The sequence below is a fragment of the Haemaphysalis longicornis genome, unplaced genomic scaffold (genome assembly GCF_048455015.1).
Source record: "Haemaphysalis longicornis isolate Haplotype H1 unplaced genomic scaffold, Haemaphysalis longicornis Haplotype H1 scaffold_6, whole genome shotgun sequence".
Taxonomy (NCBI): domain Eukaryota; kingdom Metazoa; phylum Arthropoda; class Arachnida; order Ixodida; family Ixodidae; genus Haemaphysalis; species Haemaphysalis longicornis.
In genome coordinates, this window is record NW_027526407.1 from 28,677,771 (window position 1) to 28,701,124 (window position 23,354).

The window sequence follows — 23,354 nt, forward strand, 5'->3', positions numbered from 1 at the left end:
CATTAATTTGAATAGCCGGAACGATCCAGTTTCGAGAGAGCGGATAAGAGGGGGAAGGCTTTCTGAACGATTTCGCGAGTTTTCAGCAGCACATAGAAATGCAATAGATATTCACGACAGCATTACCTAATACCTACCAGTTCAAGCGTTTTTGTTCGGTTTTTACCAAACTATAACGCGCCGATTTGTTATTCTACCGTGGATTTTTTTGTTCGTATCGAATTGTACACTGTCACAGAGAAATGGTTGCCCCCCTGATTTAATCTTTGGGGCCTGTAAGGGGGACTCGCCTGATCACAATCCTATGGGACTCATTAATTCTTCACCCACGGGCTTACAAAGCATCGCGCACCGATACTGAAGGTTTCACGAATTCATCGAAACGTTCCTAACGGCAGAGTTTGCTTTTTTCAGACATATATACAATTTCTTCACTGAGATAAAAAATTGTCAAGAAACGCGTTTTAGTTTATCCAGTTCTCAGTAGATAGCGCTAGCTGTCTAACAAGCAAAAGTTTATTTTCAAATCTTCACAACAGCAAATTAGGCTGCTGTGAACTTCTGAAAATAAACTTCCGAGTCCCACTTAGGTTAATGATAAAATAAATGAAATGAAAAATTCAGAGGTTTATCCAGAATTTAGATTTTTTCGGGGGAGGGGGGGGGGGGGCGAAATCCTCCTGGAGGGTTTTGGCGGCTGTTGTGGAGTGCGTATAAATACCTAGGCAGGGTGTTCGTGGTTGTGGAATGTTTTTTGGGGGATGTATAAATCCGTGAATGAAATGACGACCCAACTCACCCCGTCCACCACCCAGCAGCCCCCGCCATGTTCTGGCCGAGCAAGCGCAAGGTGGCGCCGAAGGGGAAGGCGGCGTCCCCCGTGCCCGACAAGGCGCTTCTGCAGCAGGCCCTGGTGCGTAACGCGTGCCACCCGTTCTACGCGGGCTTCCGCATCATCGGCCGCTTCCACCGCCTGGTGGGCTGCGCCTTCCTCGAGAACCTCGCCTCCCTCCACCACGGCGGCGTCAGGGCCAGGAGGGCCAGCCTCTACCTGCTCTACCCGCTCGCCCTGTGGCTGTTCTTCCTGCGTGAGCGACGCCCCTTATCTGCCCTCGCAACTTCTTCTCTCGACTGTATGGTACCTCTAGAGCAGCGGTTGTCACCCACGAGTGTGCCGGGCAGCCCTTTCGGGTTCGCAAAAGTGACGGCCGGGGGGCGTATTCCCAAACCATATCCCGTAGGGGCCCAAGCCGACCCCCCCCCCCCCCCCCCCCCCCCCCCCCAGCAGCGACGCAGAACCGTGACGTCACTTCCTCTGTGTGCGCGACTTCATGCTACGTGGATTTTTTTTTTCGCTTTCCTCGTTTCGGCTGCTTTGCGGGCGGCCGACGGTTTCGCTCAGTGCGCGGGGCAGGCCTGCGGCTCTGGGGAAGCTGACGCACATGTGGTAGAAGTTAACCTTTTGTACCTGAGCCCCTGAGCTCCCTGCGCTCTTCTTGCGCGCCTGAAAGTTGACGCTGACCTCCCGTCGTGTTCCTACATAAGCGATCAGCTCGGTGCTCTAAGTGCGCGCACTCGGATGGACGCTTTCACGTACATGTGCCTATTATATACGTTCCGGAAAGCAAACACTCATTGAAAGGCCATTCTACAACACACAGAAGGGTATACAATTGAGTTGGGTGCTCTTTCACTATATACACACCTCAAAACACGATTCGGGGCTGCAGGTAAGGATTTCAAGAAAGGCAGCCAATTAACCGTGACTACATTTACAAACTGTCCTGCCCTTGCGAAATATTACAGCTGCATGAGCTGCTACATTTTGGCACTTTCATAAGCACTATTACATTGAATTTTGTTGACATTAACTTCATTGCATTAATTCTTTATCAGGAACAGTGCCCCTAAGAAAAGCATTGACATTTTGTTAACAGCAATGGAAGATGTGAATCGTTCTTGCAAGGGTGATACGTTGATAAGAAAGACACTAGCACAAACCTACACGTTTTACACTCGGTCATGAATGCTGCATAATGTGCACTGCTGGTCATAACAATATAGGGAAACTATATCGAAAATTTAGACAAGCCAAGGGCTAAGTAATAGTTTGATTGTACAGTTTTTGAAGTATTCGAGGAATTTGATATGTCTTCTGTACAGGACTATTGATTAGTCTCTGCACTGAAGCCATCAGGGCGGAGTTTGATATCAGTAATGCGTGCTACCACTCACGCTGTTGCCAATCTCGTTTACTTTTTTTTAACAATTTGTGCTTCATGCACACACAGATTTTGCTGCATAAGATACGTATATTCTTTTCGATTGGACTAATGAGTAGCTGCGAGTGAGCTTGAGGTCACGGTAGTCGCAACAGGGATAAAACTAAGTAAAAAAAAATAGTTATCTCCTGGGCGCACTATTTTTGCGATAGTGATCTGGGAGTCCAAATAGCGGCAAAAAATGTCACTTTTCGAGATCCACTTATGGGGATAGATGAGCAGTTTGTGTGCGTTCCCTCCGACGCATTTTTTAGCTACCACAAATAGATTTCTGTGGTGTCTGGCCTTTTAGTGCGCGCGCATTGCGTCACAGTTCGCGCCTCAACTGTAAGCGACACACACGCAAAAAAAGTATGCAAATGCATAAACAAGAAATATCAAGAATAAAAATATAAATAGTAAAACACAAGTTGCAAAGCGCCGCTTCATGTACTACAACGCTTCGTATCGAAGTCTTTCGATACTCCACCGAGGGCTCGTGCCACGGGCGACAGTTCCCAACGGGGTCGGCAGGGGCTCCAACCCGCTGAATCAGACCGTTGTGGTCTTCACAGTAGGCGCTGGCCAGCAGGGCCTCCCATTTCTCCGCATTAGGGTTTCGGATTTTGGGCACAGCCGTTGTGCTTTGGCATTCCCATGTGCTGTGGTAGAGGGTGGGTTTTTCTTGACGGCACAATGGGCATGCGTCTGCATATCGAGTTGGATAAATTTTACTCAGCACGTTTAGGTTATGGAAAGTCTCCAGTCTCCAGTCGGTGGCTTCTGCCCTGGTCAGGGATTCGTGTGGCAGAGGGTACCTTTTCCTGATACTCCTTTAGTATACCAATGTGGCCGAGTATTCCGAAGGGACTGGCAAAATAAACGTAAAAGTCATGCAGCCAACCCAGCTGGGTGTTGACGGCATTTTCATTGTGCTATAAACTGAGTGGTGGGTGTCCCGTGCAGCCTGATTTGGCGCGGGAAGGTGTTGGTCTTTACTAGCCTCAGTGTTGCTTCTTGGGGCTTTGTAAGGTAGCGGAGTGGCGCCGACTAAGCGTGTGGTGTGTTACAAGTGATGTGGGCCTCTCCACGTCCTCCGATGCCTGGTAGGCAAGCGCTCGGGCCTTTTGGTAGACAAATTCGTAGCCTTCAATGCAGGCATGAGCAGATGTCCACACGATCATTACTTTTGAGAATCGGCGGCAAGATGTGACGGAGTGTGCCATTTACAGCAGGCGGTGGCAAAATCTTTTTTGTAAGGGCGCTGCACGGGCCGCAGCTTTCCCAGTACTGGAGGGAGTTTTCACGCAAATGCAAAGCCGGGAGAAAGAGTGGGGCAAAGTTTTACTGTACCCAAAGCACCGAGGTCTACGTGGGATGCATGCACCAAGTGTGAGCAGTGTTCAAGCGTGTCATCTCTTTGATGTAGTGAACATGTTCACGGAATGCTTTGTGGGCAGTCTGAAAGTTCACTGTCGGCGGCGGAGCCAGACAGAGCACCGAGGATCTATCTGATCAGGCAGAGGTGCGGGAAAAGGCAGCGTATGCTGTATCACCACTCGAAAGGATTAATGAACGGGCATAATTAGGAAGTCGTCATGCATGAGTGCGGTGATGAACGTGGACAAATGCCGTGAACATGCTTAAAGGGGCCATACAGACAAAATATAGGTTCACTTCATTAAAGCCGTTTTGTCCCGGTAACGGCCAAGAATGCCAATTTTATTGCAAACTTCTAGCGAGTAATCCAGGCAATAATGAGCACAGATGAACCAGTGGCGGCTGCGCAGCCACTTTCCGGCGATTTTTCCACGACGCCAGAGAACATTGTAAGCCACCACCGAACAACATAAAAGGAGATTACAGTGGGGCCTGTAGTTCCGTTTGATCGTAGCACTTAAGTGCTCGTGCAGTCAACACACTGATAAAAGTGTTTCTAGTGCCTCTCCATAACACGTCACACCTCTCATATCACATTCGTATGGCGCGAAATTTGAAAGTTCAGAAATATTCCATGCGCTTTTTCGGCCAAAAAACGTCTGAGATGAGTGAGCTACCTGCTGAGCGACCATCTCAGTGAGCATCGTTTGAATATAACGAAGTTATGTTTTGTCTTTAAGCACCCTCTACGCCTTCCGGTAGAGTGCGGCACGAAACTTCCTTAGTGAGACGGGTTTCGGTAGAGTGTGAAGGAGGAGCCGACAACCCCTATCGTCACGGGAATTATTTAATTCACTATCCTGCTGTGACGGCCCGGGGGTCCTGGAGAGGGGAGTCGTGACTGCTGCAGATAAATTTGTTGGCAGTTAACGGTGTCAGTGATAGCAGCGATGCAGGCAGGGAAATGGTTCCAGTCATTCGTTGTTCCTGGTCAAAATGAATCCAAATAAACATTGGTGCGACAAGTGGGAACTTCCACCTTGAAATGATGATCTGCACGCGACGGTATACGATGGCGGACGATTAGTTTTCACTTAGGGTCTCGTTAGAATAAAAAAGTTTTAAAAATACAAAAGTATTGACGAAGTGGCTCTAGGTTAGGCAAGCCAAGGGTTGTTTCATCGACAAGAGAGACATAAAGACACAGACAGTAAGCATCTTTATTGTATTCTAGAAGAGAGTCTTTAGGGTGGCCTCCGTATACCAGAAGTCGATTGACACGGGCCGCCTCTTTGCCGTCTCCACTAACTTACTTGCGCTGGACGTGACACTTGCACGACGGGAACTACAAAGAATAAAACAAGCATCTCTATTTCGGATGGAGTCAACAGGTTCTCTTTTTGTTTTAAAGGAGAAGGGTCAGAAATAGAGCATCCGTAATTAAGTTTAGGATTTACAAACAAGCAACTTGACAGCCGTATACATATAGTCCTTGATGGAAAAATACGCCGTAAAAATCCGAGAATGCGATTAGCCTTACTGTATATGTAATTTGTGTGGTTTGCAGGTAACCTTCCGTGAAATGTAAATACAAAGGTTACTATACGAGAAACATTTTTATAAATATACTGTTAATGTTGTAAAAAGGCGGAGGGTATTTCGAACAGAACGAGAAAAACGCGTTGCCTTACACTGAATAATGTTGATGATTTGAAAGCTACATGATGGTACTACGCCAATACCTGATTGTAGAGCATCGCAGTAACCAGGATTAGAAATACTAACACCATGTACGACACAGTCCTCGTAGAATAGCTTAATTGACGATTGAGTTTGGGGAAGGAAAGATCGTTAAAAATGATAGCGTTCCTCAGACCGGTGCCTGCGGTACACCAAAGTTTACACGAGCAGTGGCCAGCCTGCGGGGTCAGGGGCCCATACCATAGAGAAGCAGTGATTTGGTCGGGAGATGCGATATGGAGGAAACAAGTGTTGTAAGGTACGGGTAAATTACACGGTGAGCGAAGTTATGGTAAGGAGCTCAGTCGTAGAACAGGCCTGAGGATAGTAACAGTGAGGGAAGTGAGCTCAAAGCGAGGGCGGAAGCGGAAGGCTACTGAACCCGAGAACAAAGAGACGGTTCCTGCGCAGTCAGAGGCGACATTAGTGGCGTCCGTAAAGTAGATAATGAAATTCCATGAGCTCGTATGCCTCTGTGGAGCAGTGTCGAACCGGCTGCATATCAGAAGGCAGAGACACATAACCGATTTGAGATAGTGGTCAAAGCTTGGAATGTGGAACACATTAGAGTGCGATGGCTGACGAAGGTGCACACAGAACGGACTACAAATGTGTTTGGGACACAGAAGCTTAATTTTTTTTTGTGGAAATGGTTGCTCTCGAGGAGAGTACGTGTAGAGCGGGGAAGCACACGCCCCTTTTGCAAAGCGCAGTGGCGAACGTGGCCCTGGTGGTGGACACGGAGCTGCATCACGAGCTGGGAGGCTCGTCGAGCGTCGTGCTGCGTGACACGGAGCGGCTGAACCGGAGCATCTTCCTGGCCTTCATGCTGGCCGTGAACGTGGAGGCGGCGCTCAACACGGCCCTGCTCCTGGTGCAGGCGCCCCGCTTCGTCGAGCTGCTGCGCATGTGCGCGGTCGTCGAGCTGCACACCGCCGTGCCGCCCTACGTGCAGACGCAGGCGGTTCGCTTCGCCTGGAACCTCATCGCCTTCCAGGTACTACACGGAGAGCGCGGCGCGGGTTCAGGCGCGATGCAGTCTGCGGGATTGCAGTGAATCCGGGAGCATTAGGTGGCGCCTCATTTGACAAGCACATACAGGGATTCCAGGCACACCAACATGCTCCCACTGCGGCCAATAGCCCGACAATCAATACGCCCTCTGGACATGCCCAAATCCTGAGACCTTCCTTCCAGCCCATTCTTGCCACAAAGCGACCTTCTAGCTGGAAGGCTTGGGTCACACCCCCAGGGAGCTTGAATAGCTCTATTGTACCAAGCTAGTGGACCACACTAAAAATTGGCCGCGTATGCTCCTTTCGTTGCAAATGTCGACAAAAGACGATAGTCTTTGCCGACATTTGCCAAGTAAATGCCTCCCTTCGCTTTTCCGCTCACCTCTCATGCTATTCCTCTTCCGTCGCACTCCTCTCAAGGTAAACTCGCTAAAGTTTTCCTCAAGTCGATTTAAATTTACCGCGTCCCACTCCTCCAGGCCGGGTGCCTGGATGCCAGACGCACGTGAATTGAGGCGCCCTACTTCAATGCTTATAGTACGGTCCTCGGAGCACTTGTAAATATAAACCCCCGCTGTAAAGTCGAGAGAGAAGCCGCTGCGGGATAGCATAATTGGTCAGTGCACCGCACGCGTTATGCGGAGATGTGGGTTCGACTCCCGCTCCCGAAAAAAACGGCGGATTTTTTTCTCGACTTATATTTTCGCTTATTTATCACAGTCAAAGAAACATGACAAACACGTGTCATTCGGAACTATTAAACATTTCGGAAACAACCGAATAGCACTGGCAATGACGACTGCAACCTTGATATGTGTCCTTACCGAGTCCCTCATCCCGTATCTTTCTGTTCTGCTGTGTGTGTGTGTGTGTGTGTGTGTGTGTGTGTGTTTGTTTGTTTGTTTCATGACTTCACTGATGACATGTTCGCTGTGCTGGCGGGAGGCTTACACGCGGACGTCAAACAGCAGAATGCGACCTATCTGGTGTGTTCACTGGTCGAGCGTGTTGGGCTGTGTGTTAAACAGACAGTACGACGCGGGAGGGAAACAGACAGCCCCATGTTTGTTCGGTGGAAAAAAACTCCAGTTCTTCCAAGTTTTATTCAACTAAATGGCTAGTGAGTATGTTCAAATGCAGACCAGCTTCGCAGGTCATCCTGAAATGCAGATGACCAGCTTCTCAGGTCATCCATCTTCGCAGTATGTAAGGGCACTAATTTTTCTTGCTGTGGAAAAGGGTGCCCGTTACATGTCCCCAAGTTGTTTTAATTAGTCTGCAGTTCTTTACTCTACGCGCTTCGGCTGGAGTTTCGACTTGCGGCGGCTCCCTGCGTGCGCGTGATGGCGGACGTCTTGTCGTCCCGACCTCGGCGCAGGCGGCCGTGGCGCTGCTGTACGTGTGCCTGAGCGCGTACTCGGACTTCGGCACGGCCCTGCTGAGCAACGCGGGCCGCTCGGGGGCGCTGGTGCCGCTGCTGACGCCGCTGGCCGTCGCCTACGGCGTCCTGGGCACGCCCCTGGTGTCGGTCATGTGCTTGAGCACGCGCCTCTGGCTCATGTACTTCTCGCGCGTCATCGCGCTCTACCTGGCCTGCATACACAGGAACCTCGACCAGTGCCTGCGCTCCCGCAGCACGCCCGAGAGCAGGTGCTGTGCGCATGCGTCGCTGATGCACTTGCCGATAATCGAGCCACAGAGGATCCATCCTGCTGCATGGGCAAAGAATAAGGAGAAAGCGAGATGAGGCAAGGATCACGTCGCGCCGCGCATTTCGGTCTTGCTGAACAGCAGAGAAAAGCTGTTGCACCGACTTATTTTAACGTACTTCAGTTATTTATGGGCGCTGTGCTCGTAAAAATGCGATTTTTGCATTAAATTAAAGAGGACAAGAAGACAGAACATAAGTTCGGTTCATTAAAAAGAGCGCTTGTCCCGATAACGACGATGGAAATTTTATCTCGAACAAGTTCCAACCAGTAACCGAGATACTACGGAAAGTATGAAGCAGTGGCGACTCCCCGACTACTTTCCGGCGATTTCTCTATGCCACCACACCCTCCTGTTTGTGTGATCGGTGGCCGCAGACCCAAGCCAGCGCTAAGAAATGACTAGAAGACTGCAGTGGTGCCTCTACCTCGATTGGACCGTATTACTGGAATGCGGTCGTGCAGTTAACCCACGGAGAAGTGCGTTTCCTGTTCCCTCTACTGCACTACTGATGACGTTGATACGAAAGGGAAAGCCGATCTTCAGGGTTTATTGGCGCCAGGGTTTATTGACGGTGGTACAAGCGCAACGTTCGTTGTTGTTGTTGTTCCTCTTCTAGTGCACATACCCACGTGGGGGATTGGCGAAGAAACGGGGTGGCTTTTTGGGGCTAAACTCATGCGCGTGCCCACCCAGCTGCAATCCCCGTGCGTGCGAACGTGCCACTTCGTTGTCGGTGCCTCTATCAACAGCAACATGTTGCGGTAAATTATAATTCCGCAACAGACGTCGTGTAGTACAAATTTGAAACTTATTGTTCAGCCTTTATAACTTTTTTTATTAAAAAAAAGTCTTCCATGGCTCGAATGGAGCTGAGCGAGTCAGCAAAGACGAGTTCTTTCAGACTGGAAGAGGTTGTCGTTCGCCTTCCCCTTCCACATTGCCGTGGCAATCCTGACACTCAACTGAGCCCAGAAGCCTCGTCCAAATAGGTTCTCTACTCAAAACACGCGAATGTCATTTCAGAGCCCAGGGACGCGTAGTTCACCCTCCCCGCGCAGGAAGGTGGTGCTGGTGGACCAGATGCGCGTGCAGCTGTCGCTGCTGAAGAACTGCGCCGACCTGGCGAGCTCGCTGCTGGGGCCCAGCCTGCTGTACGCGTACGCCTACAGCGTGGCCATCCTGTGCGCGGCCGCCTACTACACCATCATCCCGGACCTGCAGGCGCGCGTGCGCCTCTTCTTCTTCTTCTTCGGCTTCCTCCACTGGCTCAGCATCCTGCTGCCCACGCTCACGGCGCACCACGTCCGCAGCGCTGTACGCCGTTGCTTACGCTCAACGCCGCCTCGTCACAGGCCTCGCTCAGGGACCATATTGTGAAGCAGTAGAAGCTCCCAGCAACCACCGTGATGGCTGACCGTTATGCGGACGCTCTATAGAGCCCCACCTGGAAACACCGTGATAGCTCAACAGTAATGGAGGAAACAATAGTGCCAGTGATCTGCTGGAACCGTGCTACTAACTCCTCAGAGGAAAAAGTAGCTAAAGCAGCTCAAAAGTAACTAGGAGTAGTTAAAACTAAACAAACCTGAAAGTTGTTTCACCAAGGTTGAATTCAAGTGGTAGAGCTCGAAAGGGGGGCAGTGCCACTTGGTTAATCTTCGTTGCTTTGTTTTTCTTTTTATTCTTCAATTAGCTTAGCTGCCGGACACAGGCTGAGCTTGGAATTGTTTACACTGTTCAGCTGAAGGAGCACTGCACTGAGCATCGTGAGACGATAAAAGCTATCGTAGAGATACGCAGTTCAAACAAGAGACGATAAGGCGACGTAGTCTGCAACCCGGCTTCATAAAAAATAGCCGCCTTTTCATGCTCTCGCCCTGTGTGCATCCTGTGCAGCTATCGTCAAGCGCGTGTTTCTGTAGCTGGGTATGCAGCAACATAAACGGCGCTGCATAAAGCCGCGTGGTTAGCCCCACTATGCCAGCCACACTATGTGCTACTTATAAAGTGATAATTAAGCTTTTTTCCTTGACAATTTTTTGGCACACATGACAAAAATGTGCTCTACGATATATCCTGGATTAACAGTTGCAAACTTTTGTTCAGTGTACCATTATTGGTGCAACATGCAAGGGCCAAGGTATTCAGTAAAACATGTTTGGCAAGTTGGTGCATAATAAATGATGGTAAAATTAGAGCGCGACTGAGGCAACGACAAGAGAAAGACGACGGGACAAGTGCTCGTTCGCAACTTCTTCGTCTTTCTCTTGTCGTTTCAGTCACGCTTTAAAAGACGCGTGCCTGCAGGAGGGGGGCGGGGAATTTCGAAAGCATATAGTATTGCAGACCTTTATAGGACTGTGAGCACAAAATGAACAAAAAAAACATCGAGCCATTCAAAAAGATGACCAGTGAGAACACACACAGTTGAAAAAATGCACACTCCTGCAAGCATATGCAGGCTGCAAAAGGTAAAAAGTGCACAGGTTAACAGTTTTTTTTTTTGTGAACTTCAGGTGGCCGACCTACGGAGTGCAGTGCAGGGACTGTCAATGGCCCATTACTCTGACGACCTTCTGGCACAGGTGAGCATGTCAGTCGTTTACTCGTCTTGGGCATTAGCCCACGAAAATACATGGGAGTGCAAGAGCTCATTGGGCTGTAACCCAAACAAATTGCACCATGGTCACATGTTGTGGTCCGTATGGAGTGGATCTATGTGATAATTAAGCGACAAGACAACAGGCAGGCGTGTTCCGTGTCTGACCATGAACACCACTTCTAAACGCACCGCTGAGTGATCCAGCCACCCGGGTCACGTGATGAAACACCCCACCCGAGTTGCCCGAGAGTAGCTAGCACTCTTGCCTACCAACAGGTCACGTGGAAGGCGATATTCCACCAGCCGCTGTCCCACACCTCTTTTGCAGGTGCTATTTCGGGCACAAGGAGAGAAAAAGGGGCAGCTCTTGCATCGGAAGGCATTTCAGGCATTGCTATGAGGTTATCTTTTCACCTAAGCATGTTCTCACAGGACGACATATTTGCCACTAACAATATCATACACAGTGGCCACTGGAGCTATGTCAGAACGAAAAGGCCTACCAGTCATTCTCGAAACTCTTGCCAAATACTCTGCCTTGCCCCGTTCTTTCAGACCATATAAGTTGAAATTGCCTGACCACGAAGTGGCATAATGCAGCAACCAATGAATTGCAATATACAGAGAGCAAAATTTGTGCAGATTTAACGAACGATGATGCGACATAAACCTAGTCGAGTGCTTGAGACAGCCCATTTTTTGTTTACGAGGCGCTGCCAGCCACGCTTTCTAAAGTACACTTTTCGTTTTTATATCATGTAACAAGAATGGCTTTTTTCCTTCCTGAGTGTAATGCGTGCAGCATTTTTTGTCTTCAGTAGCCTTTAACATCTGATTAAGATGAGGCGCTAACTAAAGATGATGTCTGAACAAATCAAAATTATACACAATAAAAATGGCAAAGAACCCTGCCTGTAAAACTGAGCAAGTCTTGTTATAGACATAGCTTTTTTTAAAAGGTTAAAAGAAAGTGAAACATACAGCAATTTGCTTAACTGAACAAGATTTAAGAGCTTTATTTATTAGCCATTTGTATGTATGTGTATGTATTTATTGTACTTAGGAAAAGGAAAATCCACCAACAGGCGTAAATTGTCTCGCCTAGGGGGCGGACACCGGAACGCCTGCTGGTGTAGGGGGGGAGGGGGAGGATAGGGAGAAAAGAATACATAGGAATAGGAGGATAGGGGAGAAGGTTGACATTACAATGTATGTAACACGCGCAAGGGTAAATATAAAACAAAAGAGAAAAAAAGGAAAAAGGGGAGTAAGGGTAAATATAAAACACAAAAGAGAAAAAAAAAGGAAAAAGGAGAATAAAAGAGAAAAAAAAAGGAGTTACACACTGAGAAAATTAACATTACAGAGAAACACTACAGATATAGACAACACATGAATCTACAAAGGACACAGCACACTTGTAAAAGGGGTCACACACGCACATACACAAGTACAGAAGCTGCTTCAGCAGCAGCACTCCACCACAATCTGGGTAGCTAGGCAGAGTTGTAGTGGAGTGCGCTGTGCAGCCCCGAGGCCCGCAGGTATGTACCCAGGGCCTCGAGCACTTTGTCTCGCTCCCTAGCACTGCCCTGGGGCCAAAGCAGATCTTCAAGTGGCCGCGCTCCGTGAAGCACGACCAGCAGCTCTGCCCGCCCGGCCGCAAACTTGGGGCACTCGTATAGTACGTGCGGCAGGGACTGCACGGGCGCTCGGCAGTGGGTGCAGGCGGGGCTGGTCGCCCGCCCCAGACGGTGCTTCCGCTCCGCCGTCCACACGTCCCCCACGCGGAGGCGCAGGATGGCCGAGCGCAGTCGTCGAGGCAGGCGTGAGGCCCGCACAGGCGGTAGGCCCCCTCCGACACGCAGCCGCGGGTCCGGATGCTTGGTCCGGATGTGTCGCTGGATGAGCAGGCGGGCGTCGTCCGCTGCCGCCTGAGCCACCATGTCCGACGGAGGCAGCGCGTGTGCCCCGGCGGCCAGCTCGTCCGCTCGCTCGTTGCCATCCAGACCAATGTGGGCGGGGACCCACTGCAGGCACAGTTGAGTGCCCCGGTCCGCCAGCTGTGCCGCCTTCTCCCGGATGCCACGCACCAACAGGGAGTGCGAGTCTCCGTCCTGAAGACGCACCAGGGCCACTCGGGAGTCGCACAGCAGGGCGCAGCGCTCGGGCAAGGGCTCCATCTCCAGCAGCAGGTCCAGGCCCAGTCCGACCCCCACCAGCTCAGCCGTGGCCGAGGAAGAGGCATAGGACAGCCGCGCCTGTCGGGTGGCCTCTCCCAGCACGGCGGCCGCTGCGGCTGACCCCTGCTGCTCCCGCACCGAGCCATCTGTGTATACTAGGGCGTGGCCGTCTAGGTCGCCCCAGACGACACCCCGGGCCAGCTGCAGTTGCCCGCAGTGGGGTGTCCGCCGCTTGCTGTGCAGCCCCCGAAGGTCCAGCCGCACGTCAGCTGCCAGAGCAGGAGCGGGGCCACGAGGTCCCGCGTCCACGGGGCCCACCACCTCCTCGTAGAGCATCAGCATGCGCCCCATGCGCGAGTGGTGGTGGCTCTTCAGCCGCCGCAGCAGCGGACCGCCCCCCTCGGCGCGTCTCAGCCGGTCAATCTGGCCAAGTGCCCGCAAGTCAGCTGTCATCTCTAGGGTCCACGCCCTCGCCTCGGCCAGCGTCTTCTCGCACGGCGAGCTCTGGGGCAGGCCGAGGCAAGCGCGGACCCCCTTGCGGTGGTCTCCCTCCAGCTGCCGCCAGGTGGGTTTCCGCAGGGTCACCAGTGGGAGCGCGTACATAAGGAGACCCACCGCCGAGGCACTGTACAGCCAGAGGGTCGTCCGCTGCGAGCAGCCGCTGTCCCGGGCCACCATCTTGCGCACTGCCGTGGTGGCCAGCTGCGCCCTGGCTCGGAGCTCCTTGGCCGCCTGCCGGAAGTTCAGTCGGTGGTCCAGGGTGAGCCCCAGGTACCGCACCCTGGTCCTCCACTGGAGCTCCTCGCCATCGATGGTCAGGCGCCGGGTCCATCCACGGGCGGCGGCGTCCGGATGCACCAGCATGGCGTCGGTCTTTGTCGCCGACAGCTGTAGGCCGACGCCAGCTCGGGGATGGCCTCTTCCTCCGCAGCGATGGCCTCCATCCTCCGCAGTGCCACCCGTTCGAGCAGCTTGCGGCCGCAGGATGTGAGGGTCACAGGCCGGTACGCCGTGACTGCCACAAGGCCCTTGCCTGGCTTTGGTATGGGCCGCAAGATGGCCAGCAGCCACTCAGGTGGCAGTTGGCCCGTGTCCCATATGACGTTGTAGGCGGCCAGGAGTCGGCCGAACCCCACCTCATCCAGATTGCGCATAATCTGGTAGGTGAGGCCGTCTGCTCCTGGCGCCGACTTACGCTTGCAGCTGCGGAGGGCACTGCGGAGCTCAGTCTCTGTGATGGGGGCGTTGTTGAGGGGGTGGTGCACCTCCCCCGTCCCAGCAACAGCAGCAGCGGGCCCTGATTCCGCCTGGTGTGGCGGCAGGAATTGTGCAGCAAAGAGGTCGGCCAACTCCGCAAAGCTGGCCTGCTTGCGGATGGCCATGGCAGCCAGGGGGTTGCGGTTTCTCTGGGGTTTCAGGATGGAGTTGAAGATGCCCCAGAGGCGGCGGCAGCGTGGGTCGGCCTCCGAGCTGACGCAAAGCTCGGCCCAGCGCTGCCGGCTCAGGCGATTGGCGTGACGGCGGCACGCCGCATCCACTCGCCGGTACGCCGTCCAGTCCGCCCGCTCCCCCGAGCGCTGAGCCGTCCTCTCCGCGCGGTTGCGCACCGCCCGCAGCTGCAGCAGCTTCAGGTCCGGCGTGGTGGCCCCCTCGGCTACTGTGCAGCTCTGTGTGGATTGCCTGGCACACCAAACCAGGCCCCGGAACAGCTCGGAGTCAGCAACAAAATTTCGTTGTGCTTACCAACAGAAGAAAGGCTTTTCTGCATAACCTCCTCGCTGTGCGGCAAAGCCAACACAAGAATACAGACGATGCGGCCAACCTTAAAGGATGCACGTATGGAGTCGCTAAATTTTAAGTGCGGAGTTTTAGCTTGTGAGCGCGTGCCTCGCGGTGATCGCCGATCGTCACCACGAGATAAGCGCAGTGGTTTTAGCAAAATAATAATAATAACCTGGAGAAATTCTCTAGGAGCGCCTTGCGTAGCCTAACGACCAACAACGCCACAGCTGGCGCAACACCTGCTCCATGGAGCCTCGACACGACTCCAGGAATGCCGCGCATTTTTTGCGCACGTACGTGCCGCCGCTACGCCCCATCTGTCAAGCGCATGGCGTGAGGAGCACGATGATATCGATGCATATGACGATGGCTACTGCCAGCACAGTGAAAAGCGACGAAGGAACTTCTAAATAAAAAATTTAAAACTTGTACAAATGCATGGTGACGTGTCCTTCAGTGCTAACGTAGAAAGAAATCCTGCAGCTTGGCTATAGTTCAAGCCTTGCGTGACTTGGTGCAAGCTTCGCTATTTTTTTACACGGTTTATTTATCACAATTTTCAAATATTTTAAAGAATCGAAGTTTTCTATCGGTAAAAGTGTACTGCAAATCAAATCAGGGAGGGAACATTATTTCAAAAGTATTCCAATCTTCGCAAGCCCCTCTCTTACGCTACAGCAATTTGAGTCGCCTGTATAGGATATCCCTGCCGATTTCCTTCTTGGCAAGTGCCTACGTTTTCCCTGACAAAAAGATATTCCGGTGGCCGAACACTTTGATATCAGGCTTGCTTTTATCACAATTGCCACGCAGTTACAATCTCATGTTGACGTCAGACATTCCTGGAATGACCCATATGGTCTAGTATATCTCTAAAACATCTGGACACTAAGAGTAACTTCCCACCCCTCAGTCCCCATAGGCTTTCGAGCACGTGACCAAAGCAGCAGTCAGGTCAGCAATACAGCAGACGATGCTGAGAATCTTTTGGTCTAGACAGGCTGCCACTGGAATTGTAGCCTGACAATGTTTGCACCAAAGCTGCGTCCAGTGAAGGCAGCTTAGCCGTGGTATTAGAGGTTCTTTCAGGCACTAAAGGCCAACTGCACTCAAATTTCACCTCGGCCTATGAACGTATAGCCTATGAACTACTATGAACGTATAGTACGTACCACCAAACCAACTGGGACATGACTGGTAGCCCCATGAATGCGCTGCTAATTAGCTGTAAACGTTTGAAATAGCTCCGTTGCAGGCGATGGCGCACCTGCCGGCAGGTCATGCAAACAGCCACGAAGCGGAAGTGACATTGCAGCCGGCCCTGCTCTTTTTCCTACTGTCAGCCAGGAGAACCGGTCAAGCCTCGCTGGGCGCGCGTCTCTTAGGATTGCGGCGAGGGCGAAGCGTTGCGCGAGGGTTTGGCCTGGCCGGCCGGAACATCACTTCAGCCCGGCCGTAATGGCCGCGCTCTCCTCAATTTCTGTTTCGAACGCTCCGATTTTTTATTGTCGTTAGGGCCACGGCTACGCATATTTCAGCTGTTCTATTTCGTATCTTGTAGTTTTATCAGGCAGAATGTACGGAAATAACACGTTCAGGAGGTTGAAATTTTGAGTGAAGAATGCCCTCAACAGGGATATCGCGGGGAACCAATAGCTAAAAAAACGGTATTAACCGCCAGACTTATATAAAACCGCTGATCACGTATCAAAAAGGAGAGAAAATAGCAAGATCAGGGAAATTCATTTCCGCACCTCGCTCTTTAAATCGTCTTTTTTCGCGCACAATTCGCGATTCGAACAGGCTGTTGGAAAATGTTCGTGCACCTGGTATTAGATCTGACACCACTATAAGCGTTATCTGCGTGGAAACCAGTGTTACTTGAATTCTGGTGATCTTATTGACCCTGCCTAATGTTTTTTTGTATGTATTATTGATGCTGCGTAGTGCTGCTCATTGCAATATTTTATGACCTCTGTGACTGGTTTTTATAGGATGTCCGTTTTCTTTCTCATTTCACGTTTTGTCTTGTTTCCCTTTTTCTCCTTTTTTCCTTCGTTGTCGTTTGCTGTTGTACAATGCTCTTCTGCAACCTTTAAAAAATGCCTGAGCTGATTTGTATGTTTCTAGTACATTTTTCGCCTTAGTGCGAGATTTATGATTCCGTTTCTGGAGTGAACACATTTTCTATGTATCTCCTACAACAATGCCTTCTGGGCGAATCTAGTAATATGAATAAAAATGAATAAAGAAGCAAGGTTAGGGGAACCGGTGATGGCGTTAGATGCTGAATAGTGGGCACGCGTTATTTCTCTGCGCACACTATTCGAGGACCCGGGATAACAAAGAAACTGGATGACTTCCACACCATTTAGCGAGTGGGCTGCGGCTGTTGCGACGAAGATAAAAGAGATAAAAATTACCAGGCGAATAGATAAGAGGGCAAAAGCCACAAAAAATACGATTTTACAAGAAAAACGAAAATATCACGAAAAATATTGCAAAATACAATAACACAAAAACTAGATGTGGCATACCGTGAAATACACAACTACACATATCACTTAAGATCAAACAAAATACAAAAACGACAAATAAAAAGGGATGTCATTTCCCCCACAAGAAATATTATGTATTCCTGTTTGGAAGCACTGCACAAACATTTTTTGTAGCTAATAAATCAGACAAAGTGTGCAAATGAACTACTTACATACCGGCTGCACAACTTTTTGCAGCTACGGACAATGCTAAACAGCATTCAGCATGATGACCTCAAGTTCACTGGCTGTGGCTTTTTCGTGGTGGACTTGTCAACATTTGCTGACGTACGTACTGAGAATAACTATTGTTCTTTCTTCTGATTCGTCAAAAAGAATGGGCCAAATTTTAATTCGCGAAATTGCCGAGGTGGCCTTGCCCGCTGAGTTCATAACCTATAGGACTGTCGTGCTACGATTGGGAACAAAGCAAATACATTAATGTTGTACTGAATATGATGTGTCAGGATTCTTCACTTCAGTGCAAGAGAATGCTCATTGGAAAAACCTAAAAATTTTTTCAATGCAACATGTGTTGCGTTGCCTTTTTTTGTAGTCTAGATTGCAAGTGTGCAATACAACATAATGTGCCTGCACATTATTTGCCACCCAGACCAGGGGACCTAGTGAGGCTCCAAGCCTTTAGCCTCTGCTCCGCTTTTTGTACAGAACGAAATAATAAAGAAAGATAGAGAGTAAGCTTTTATCCTCAGTGCTAACTGCATGGAGTAACTTCGCTGAATCCTTGTGAACAATGGCATATGTGGTGAACGAGAATAACCACAAAACATTGGCTCCTCTAGATAAGCTAAAATACAGAGGCCTTAACCTAAGCGGTTGGCAACCTTGAGAGACAGAGAGAGAGAGATAACTTTAGTTTTAGCTAGGTCCAGTCCTAGTGAGTGTCCCTTAGATAAGGGAGGCGAACCGAATAATCTTGAGCCCCAGTGATGGTCAGGAGCCTGTCGCTGGGGTGAGGAGTTCCCGGTCACCTTCAGCCAAGTAGTGGGAGGGCTGGGTAAACGGAACTGCCCAGCATGTGGCGCTCAAGGTACCATGCCACACGCCATTTGGGGATGCCCTTTTTATGAGGTAGAGGGCCGAGTTGCATGAAGCTGACATGGCAGGGTCTGGGCTGCATGTAAATCAAAGGGGGGCTTTTTCAACCTGTGCAAAGAAAGTAAAAGGTTATCTGGCTAAGTGTGAAGATGAGGGGCAATGCCAAGTGGAAGCGACCTTGCTTTTGTTCCTGCCTAACCCCACGTGAGTTCAAAATGGCCATGTCGGCCTTCAGGTAGGAAGTAACAAGGGAAGGGGTTGGGACATTGTGCCGGGGCCGCAGTTTGGCGACCCCAGCTCTAGAGTCACAAGAAGCTATTTTTTGGGGCATTTGCTTTTCATGTTAGAACACAAATTATATTCAAATAGCCAAGTTCAATGCCACCTTTAAGAAATAGTTGCAGAGAAAACTCTAGAAAACCGAAAAACAGTACTGAGTTTATCCATCAGTAGTGGTCGCCTTACACTTGAGGCTCCACAGAACGCTGTCCCCGAATAGCGGACATGATGCTTGCCAGAATGAGAAACCAAGTTACCCTTGCATGTGGTCATACAATAGTTTTTGTTCGGCTAACTTGCCTTGTTTAGATGCTGGTGCCTCGTGTACACAAGCAAAGAACTGCACCAGTGAAGCAGGCATGTGGGCAAGGGACGTAAGCACTGAGTGCTGGGTTGCACTGAAAATGTGCTCGCACTATCAGGCTTTCATATACCCTCAAATGATGCGCAACGCATGCATAGAACCAAATGAAAACACACCTGAACATCCTTAGCGGCTGCTGTTAAATGCAGATGACAGTTAAGGGCGAGAGGTCCGTGCACAATGCTCATGCAGTGCTGCCAGTGTGAGTGACGAGTCGTCGTGCAAGAGGTAACAAGAACAGAAAATGCCAGGACTTGAGCCATAAGTGTTTTCGTCTGACTTTTATGACAGCTTGTATTCTGTAATTAAAGAATTTGTCACAACTTATATTTTGCCTTTTACACCACAGTCATGTGATGCAACTAGACCAATTACGCAAAAAAATGTGCGTATTCTGGTGCTAAAAGGATTGTAGCAACAGTGAGTTTGTCTTCTGTTTGTAATTTTCAGATCATGGGAGCCGTCATCACATACACCGTTGTATTGGTCCAGACGAATGACAGCTACTTGAGAGGCTCCCTCGAGCACTGTGCTAACAAGACCAGCGCATGAAGGGCAGCAACGGGCACAGCCAAAAAGTGACCGTTCTTAAGGGACTTCATTGGAATTTGCCCAAACAAGTATCTGAAAGTTCCAGATATTAGGACAAAAGTTTATTGCAGATAACTAGCAAAGAACGATACAGTGCATGCACCTGTAAGCCCATTTGAAGGAGGCTTCTGAAGAAATTTACAGCTTCAACTACGTGAATTGACATTAGGAGACTGCCGGTTAAGTACAAATATCTACTCGCTAACGGATCACATACAAACCTGCTCCGGACAAAAGCTTTGTGAAGAGATACCAGAAGAAACATACAAGGCTTGGCCAAAAAAAATGTCTAGCATGCAATTTTATGCCGAGGACTTTTGATTCTTGACGTTTACCAACTGCCATGGCACCACTAAATCTAATGAAAGCATGAAAACCTTATTAAAAGGGCCATGACGGCAAATACGAGCTTGCTTTATTCAAAGGATTTGGTGTGTTTTAGTGCTCTTAGTACTTGTCCAGCAGCAAAAGATGCTTTACTGACTCAGAAATTACACAATTTAGCCTGAAATTTCGATTCTCCCACTGCATCGTGTTTCGTGATTTCGGCAATGACGTATTCACCTAAAATGAAAGTTACTACATTCAATAAGGTGACCACCAATGGTATAAAACATCTTTTTGCAAACTTGGTTACCATCTGACTTGATACACTACACTACAAGACGAGATCGTCAAGTTCGGTTGTTATGAGGGTATCAGAAGCACGTGGACCCGTTTTGAACATGCCCTTAGATGACACAATGGGTAACCTGGCTGTGATAACTAGAAAATGCCTACAGACCACCAGGACAGACAAAAATATATGCTGTTGCAAGATAAATCTGGATGGTCATTCACGGTAAAGAAAACTGCCCTAGGCGTCAGGATAGAACAGCTCGAAATCTCATGCTGTGGGAAAAAAAAAATGAATGCCACCACAGAACACCTACTTAAGTGCGGTATTTGCCACGAATGAATAGCGTCCAATTTCTGCCCTGCACGTACTTGCAAGTTTCTTAGAGGCCAATTGCACTGAAATTTCATCTCGGCCAAACCTACTTTAAATGTAGAGTACATACCATGAAACCAGCAGGGACATGACTGGTGGCCCAGGGAAATGCTTGAATTAGAAGAATTTAAAATAGCTCCGTCACAGGTGTCGTTGCACCTGCTAGCGGATTGCACTGAAGTGAGAGTAGCACCACCACTGGCCCTGCGCATTTTCCTCGGCCAGCCAGGAGAACCAGTCGAGCTGTGCTGAGCGCGTTTCTTTATAGGGCTGCGGCGAGGGCGGAGCATTGCACGCACGTTCACACTGGCCGACCGGCTGCGTGAACCCGCTCGCTCGCCACATTGGCTGGCTGGAGCGTCACGTCAGCCTGGCCGTAATGGCTGTGATACTTCATTTATTTATTTACTATACGTTCCTACAGCGCCCGTAGGATCTTCTCAATGTCGTTTTAAAAATCTCCGATTTTCGATGGTCATTACCCCGGCGGAGACGCGTATTTCAGTATTTTGACCCTTGCAGTATTTTTAGCCAAACTATACAGAAATAACGTTTCTAAGAGGCTGAAATTTTCAGTGAAGTTGGCGTTTAAACGACAGCTGCATTTTTTTGGGTGGGAATCGGAGGAGAACACTCATCACACGCTTTTTTTGAGCAGGTGCGCTGGTCCTCCCATATCCCACCTCTGAAAGACCATTCTCTGTCAACTCCTTCTTCCAGTTCTTGGTGCCCTGCTCTACATTCCTGTCACCATTAATGCCTTTTTACTTGTTCAATCTACACCTGTACTTCCTTTCTACTTCTCACATGAAGATCATCAGTGTGAAATTCAGTCTGGATGATCAACTTGTTGCCCATACTTTACAGGTGCTTGCCAATTTATTTGTCCTACTTGAGGGGTTGGAAATATAAAAAAAATGTTATCTTTTACACTTTGGCTGTCCCATTTAATAGTTAATCACCTAAAGGGATACCGAAAGCAAACAGCAATTAACTTGTTTCAAACGGAAGTCTGACCTCCCAACAGCATTTTTAGTGTTGATTTGCTGCCGGAAGATGCCTTAAAGATGTCGAAAGAGCTGAGAAATCGCTAATCAAACGTATTTCCTTTCTCATTCCTCTCACGGCAACTCCATGTCGCAAACAGTGGCTGCTACAACCGCTGTTTGCATTACGATAATTGATTTCGATTTATTATTAGGTCTAACGCGGCGAAGCTACACAGGCAATAAGGCGCACCATAGTGGAGGGCTCCGGATTAATTTTGACCACCTGGGGATCTTGAGCGTGTGCTGCAACCTCGAACACAAGGGTGTTTTCGCTTTTCTCCTCCATCAGAAAAGCGGCCGATGCGGCCAGGAATCGACCCTGCGATGTCCTCGTGCCTCAGCAGCGTACGCCACGATAAACTGGGAGCAAGCGAGGCAGTGGTGATGTATAGTGGTATAGAAGTAACCAAATGAAATGCTCACATGTACAAACCAAGCGAATTGGTCAGTTTCAGTTAAACCAGTCGTGCTTTCCCGAACTCCTATGCCCTTTGCCACTCCGAACCACTAAGCAAGATGTTTCTTCACGGGACCTATGATAATAGCGTTGTTTAACCTCATTTCTAACAAAGCGGCATGCCTTGGATAAACATCATTGATGTTATTATAGTAGGTACGTGTAATTTGAGCCACTGCACAATGTATATTGTTGTATATTTTGCGTTTACACCACTACGTTTTGTTGTTGTATTTCCTACCCCACTCCACTCTTCAATGTATTCACCCTGGGGGTGTTCACAAATAAAAAAAAAGTATTGACGCTTTGTTGAAGAAAATCATATTGTGCTTTTTAGGCCGCGGGAACGTTGGCTTCGAACCAACCACTCTTGTGAAGCACAACTCCTCGCATAGCGGTATCGCCGCAAGCACGGACTAGTAGCGCCTTACAGCAGCAGCCAGGAAAGATGCTGCATATGCGAGATGTTGTGCACACTTGAAAATACTGACCTTAGCCAAAATAAGGATTCCAACGTTTTTTTTTTTTTGTGAAGCAAAATCATGCAGAGGGTCACTTAGAAGTGGCCATGCATACAGTACTGTACAAGGGTCGCAAAAAATCAGGCCAAGTATTGCACCAGGTATCGCACTGAAACCAAAACGAACCTGTTGGTGTTTGGTCACCGCATAATCCATGTGCTGGGCTCCCATGATATTGTTTCTAGCTTTCTCTTTGTTCTTCGATGTTGAAGCATTGCAACAACTTCTAATAAAGTTTTTATAAAGTTTGAAGGCGGATTGTTCAAATATTTGTCACGCAATTTTAACCAGTTCCGGTGTAAGTTGTGCGGTATAGCCCAGTGGCTATGCTTGTCATCACGCCCTTGCTATTTTCTACCTTCTTTTGCAAAAGCTACGTGCAAAAGCAGTTAATTCGTGTTCTTGGTGAGCCGATCTATAGATCCCGAGCAACTTGTATTTTGACTTCATTGTCCCTTTATTGCCAGAGCACCAGAGTTTCGTATACAATTACAGTATGTTGCCATGACAACATTTCGCAAATACCATGCTTTCAGCAAGAATATAGAGCCATTTAATTTGTAGAAATTTGCCATAATTTTTATTCGTTTTTGTTTTAAAGGGGCCCTAAATAAGCTCCCGAATCTTATGATTTTGCATGCGCAGTCACTGGAGTACTATCCAAGAAACGTCATCCCGCAAAAAGTGTTTAAGTTCGTTAAGTATTAGCCGAGTTATCGCTCATTAAAAGGGGCCACCTAGAGCCACTAAATAAGCTACGATCTAGGGGCCACCCATAAGGCCTGGGGCTCTCCTCCTCTAGTAGCTCCTCCGAAGCACTGTGGAAGCC

The 23,354-nt window shown here is 49.3% G+C and overlaps 2 protein-coding genes across 2 annotated transcripts in view; one reads left to right on the forward strand and one right to left on the reverse strand.

Moving 5' to 3' along the window:
- The window catches only part of LOC144142389 (uncharacterized), a 462,336-nt gene that overhangs the window by 413,536 nt on the left and 25,446 nt on the right, over positions 1-23,354 (reverse strand). The gene's annotated exons all lie outside the window — the stretch shown is intronic.
- Or85f (Odorant receptor 85f) lies at positions 827-22,482 on the forward strand. The gene is made up of 7 exons (XM_077673179.1): positions 827-1,088; positions 6,095-6,378; positions 7,776-8,047; positions 9,169-9,424; positions 10,627-10,695; positions 17,413-17,502; positions 19,367-22,482. Exons 1-7 carry the CDS (start codon positions 827-829, stop codon positions 19,466-19,468), a joined length of 1,335 nt encoding a protein of 444 aa, XP_077529305.1. The 3' UTR covers positions 19,469-22,482.

Excerpts from the sequence above, each read along its gene's own strand:
- Or85f (XM_077673179.1), top strand. The coding sequence starts at position 827 with ATGTTCTGGCCGAGCAAGCGCAAGGTGGCGCCGAAGGGGAAGGCGGCG. Across the intron at positions 8,048-9,168 it reads CGCAGCACGCCCGAGAGCAG|GAAGGTGGTGCTGGTGGACC; the intron begins GTGCTGTGCGCA and ends CTCCCCGCGCAG. Across the intron at positions 10,696-17,412 it reads CTGACGACCTTCTGGCACAG|CTACGGACAATGCTAAACAG; the intron begins GTGAGCATGTCA and ends AACTTTTTGCAG.